We start from the raw sequence: 4,378 nt of genomic DNA on the forward strand, positions 1-4,378 counted from the left end.
CCTCAATTTTCATTGTTTGGATTAAGCTCAGGATTTGAGAAATTGTATAAGTCATCAAAGGGAAGCAACTGCCATGGTTTTTAATTTATTTAAATTTCATTTATTTTATTTGTTCATGTTTACATACGGCAACCAGCCGTCAGAAGTCTGTCTTGCTAAACATTTCTCTTACACAGGCATTTAGATGTTAGCAGTAGGTAGAAATATTCCAAAAAAGGTCTTAGAAAAAAAAAAATCACTACTTAAAGTTGCAGTGTTTAAAATTTAGAAATCATATGTTTTTTTTACATGTATATTAAAACTGTCATTACAGTAAAACATGAGACAGGCAATCTGTGAAAAATTGAGCTTCTCTGCCTTCTCCCTGCTGTTCTAATGCCATCTGCAGAAATACACCGCTCAGTCAGACACAACCAATCAGAACCAGGAGGAGGGTCTTACCACTGTCAATCATCCTTGTGTATTTGCGGCTCACACACTCTCAGCCAGTTTGTCACACTGGAGCCTGCCATGAAAGCTAAGGCTGGTTAGCATCTGTTGTCATCTGATGACAACAGATGAAAGTTTTTTTCTGCAACTGTAAGTTGTTTTCCATTGAGCAGTGCATACATGAGCATGACTGACAGAATTAAGACCCTCGTCTTGGCTCTGATTGGTTGTTTCTGACTGGAAGTAGTGTATTACTGCAGATGGCTGCAGGACCACAGGGAGGAAACGGAGGAGCTCAGTTGTTTCCCGGATTATCAGTCTCATGTTATACTGTCATGGTGACAGTTTTAACAAGTATGTAAAAAAAATAAAAATTAACATAAAAGCTCCCTACAGCAGCTTTAAGCATCACAGTATTTCATTTATACATCTCATCTATCCTAAAGTGTGTAAACCTGTTTAAAGCAGATATTTGGCTGTAGCTGCGTTTAATGGGAGATAAGATAGTTACGTTTATTGGGAAGAGAATTTGCTGTGTTCCGACAGTGGAAGTTGCCTTTCTCTACATCAGGTACTCCGATTGCACTGATTGCCTCTGTGTCCTGTGGACACCGTCTTGTACACATTTACTGAATGAATAAGAGTAAAAGCTTTTGATTACAGTTTACATGCAATATCAGAGAGAGGTCGCTGCATCACGTGGATGTCGTTACTTCTGTGGATTGTTGTTAAAAATGATTGTAATCAGATACTCCAGAGAAGTCTCCATGAAAGCATGTCGTTATAAGTTTGCTGTGAATCGTCTTTGTTTCTTGCCTACTTCATTCGCCCTCCTCTACTGAAACTGTAACTTAGCTGAGGTTAATAACGACAGGCTATGGCTGTGTATGTTGCACTTTGTATTTAATTATTAAATCACAATAAGCATAATAAGTACACAAAAACAATGTTTGGTTTGTATTTGCATTAGCGAGTAGCTCTTTTTCCTCCCTATTCGAAACATGCAAACTTACTTTGGGATGAAAATAATTGTGCAGACTACAGGGTTCATCACTTTTTCTGCATGAAACCCTGCATCATGTCTATGGGCAGAGGGAAGATGATGGTGGAGTTCTTCTCTGCGGCGATGGCATTGAGAGTCTGCAGGTATCGCAGCTGAAGAGCAGACGGAGCTTCACCGATGACTAGAGCTGCTTCTTTCAGAGCCCGGGAAGCGTTCATCTCACCTTCTGCAGCAATGATCTGAAACAGACATAGACAATGATCAGTCTTGCAAACATTTCCTCCAATTTTTGGATGATGTGGAAAGTAAATCCTTCCACTACTGCTCTCACTTTAGCCCTGGCCTCCCGACTGGCCTCCGCCTCTGCAGCCATGGCTCTCTGCAGCTGCTGAGGCAGCTTCACATCCTTGATCTCCACGCGCTCCACCTTGATCCCCCATGGGTCGGTGGCTTCATCCAGGGCCTCCTGTATGAGAACAAACACTCTTTCAGCTTCATTCAGAAGTACTGCAAACTCAGAATAAATTATTCAAAATATTTTCAGTAAAGATATTTGTAAGGCTGCTACAAACTGCATACATACTCGCAAATGTTAGCATTCAATACATTTTTTTTTACATTTTCTCACGCAACTACAAAATATTGTAGTTGTTCTACTGAGATTTTAGTGGTAGACAAACTCATAGCAGTGAATAGTTGTGAAGTGGAAGGAAAACGATTCACGGTTTTTACAAATAAAGAAATAGTGTAAAGAAAGAATTCGCCCTTTGCAGTTTTCCACAAGCTATGTTGAGATCACAACAAACATGGAAAATGAATTTAGATTTGTACAAAATGTTGAAAGTCCTGCATTTTTCTTACTCCTCACAATTATTTTATGTTGGTCAGTCGTAGCAAAACTTAATATATCACAGTTTGTCGTTGTTGAGACAATCACTATGTTTCCATTTCAGCACAATTGACCATTTGCCTCAGTGTTTGCTCTAACCTGCATGCTCACTGAAATTCCTTCTCTGTCAGACAGAAGTTCTGAAAGGTTTTTGGTGCCAAGAACATTTCTCAGAGTGGTTTGAGCAAGCAGCCGTGTGGATGAGTGTGCGTTGGACACGTTGGCCACAGCTGAGATGGGACAGTGAATGCGGAAGTAGACAACTCCATCCACGGATACAGTGACCGAGTCTTTGGTCAGGATCTGTTAAAGAATACAGACACAAATGAACAGTACATTGGAAGGTTTATTGGAAACACGTCCTGGCTTTACATTTTATGTACAAACGGAAAACGCACCTCTTGTGGAGGGATATCAAAAGACACAGTCCTTAGATCAACTTTCACAAAGTTATCAGTGCAGGGCAAAACAAAAAACAGTCCTAGGAAGAAAGAAACACTCTGCATCAGTTTCAAGCTCAACTTTTTTCTGAAAATCAGTTTCTGAAATGATCTGGTGTGTACAATCCGTCATGTAAAACCACGAACCTGGTCCTTTAGGTTTCCGATCGGCGATTCGCCCAAGTCTGAAAATGACCGCTCGCTCATATTCCTTTACTATCTGGACACCAATGAAAGTAAACAATGTAGAGAGCAAAATCATTCCGGGAAAAGTTTTTACTTCTTGGGTGTCTTCCAGAAGCATTCACATTCCTTACATTTTTTTACATTGTCAGATTGCAATAAAAAGTATTTATTTTGTACCATATTTAGCTCCATCCATATTTCATTAATGCTGCCACAACATTTTCACTATGGATAGTGTATAATGTTCTTTATTATTATTATTATTTAGGCCAAAAGTTTTTGTCTTCATCTTTCAGCAATCGTTTTCGTCTTTCCACTGTTTTGTAAAGGCTGGATTTGTTTTCATGAGCCTGAGTTGTTAAAACATTTCCTCTAGAGATGACCCTCTGGGCTTCTTCTCTGGTAAATGCCCTCCTTGTTTGACTTGTCAGTTTAGGTGTTTGCATGTTGTTCTATGACCTAGTCCTGCTCTAAACCTCTGAACAACAGTGTCCTGTTTGCCCTGTTTCCTCTTCCTTATACACTTTGTTCACTGAACTGATCTAAAAATCCTCTGAGAAGATAGGATTATCTAGTTGCACCAGATTTCATTTAGGGGTATCCAAGTAAAGGGCTCTAAAAACAAATGCATGCCACACTAAGGTTTTTATTTTTTGTAAAAATAAAATGGAAGACATGTACGTATCATTTCCCTCCCAGTTCACAATTAAACCCTTAACTGTATTGGTCTGTTGCATGCAACCTAATCAGCAACAAAGGAGAACATTTTCTTACCTTGACACACAGAAACAAAGTGATTGGGAAGGTTAGCGCTACAAATAGGAGGGATATAATTACCAGCAGCCAACCAAAACATCCCAACCTCCCTGCATTTTTATCTGTGGAGAGACAGAAGTTCAAAGTTAAATGGGAGGCGTCTGCTTCGTTAAAGTTAGATTCGGTTCAATAAGCCATGAAAATACACATCTCCTGTCGTCAGATTGTTGATGGTGGATTAGAAAGTAGTACAATCCAGTGGGAGAACACAGAACATCCTTGCTGTCAGGTAAGGGCTGCAGTAAATTCACACATCTCATTTGTAACTAATGATGTAATTAATCTCACAGGGAAACCATGAAGACCTAAAGGTTGTCTGAATCAAGACATGTTTTGCAAACCAACTGATATATCATTGTAAATGACTGTCATGCTTTTTAGTAACACCAAGAAGAAGGAATTGTTTCTCATATCTTGAATTTCTTAAGATCTAGGTATATGTGTTGCTTTTTGATATCTTGAAGACTACTTCATGTTGTCATACAGGTTTTAGTCAAACACTCTTGATTTTACAGGTAATGTGTTAATTAGGCCTGGGTTGGACTAGTTTAATTGATCAAATTGACTTGGTTTATTTGTAGTTAATTTTTTAGTAGAAAGAAAGGAAACTATACA

At 38.9% G+C, this 4,378-nt stretch overlaps 1 protein-coding gene across 1 annotated transcript in view; it reads right to left on the minus strand.

Moving 5' to 3' along the window:
- Positions 1-1,315: 1,315 nt before the first annotated feature.
- Positions 1,316-4,378, minus strand: part of slc25a15a (solute carrier family 25 member 15a) — a 9,703-nt gene continuing 6,640 nt past the window's right edge. The window contains exons 9-14 of the mRNA XM_017308128.1: positions 3,722-3,825; positions 2,909-2,981; positions 2,720-2,802; positions 2,421-2,624; positions 1,764-1,898; positions 1,316-1,671 (exon numbers count right to left, since the gene is read on the minus strand). Coding sequence (XP_017163617.1) covers positions 1,480-1,671; positions 1,764-1,898; positions 2,421-2,624; positions 2,720-2,802; positions 2,909-2,981; positions 3,722-3,825 — 791 coding nt within the window. The 3' untranslated portion in view covers positions 1,316-1,479. The remainder of the gene's footprint in view (positions 1,672-1,763; positions 1,899-2,420; positions 2,625-2,719; positions 2,803-2,908; positions 2,982-3,721; positions 3,826-4,378) is intronic.

This window comes from Poecilia reticulata, linkage group LG13 (genome assembly GCF_000633615.1).
Source record: "Poecilia reticulata strain Guanapo linkage group LG13, Guppy_female_1.0+MT, whole genome shotgun sequence".
Taxonomy (NCBI): domain Eukaryota; kingdom Metazoa; phylum Chordata; class Actinopteri; order Cyprinodontiformes; family Poeciliidae; genus Poecilia; species Poecilia reticulata.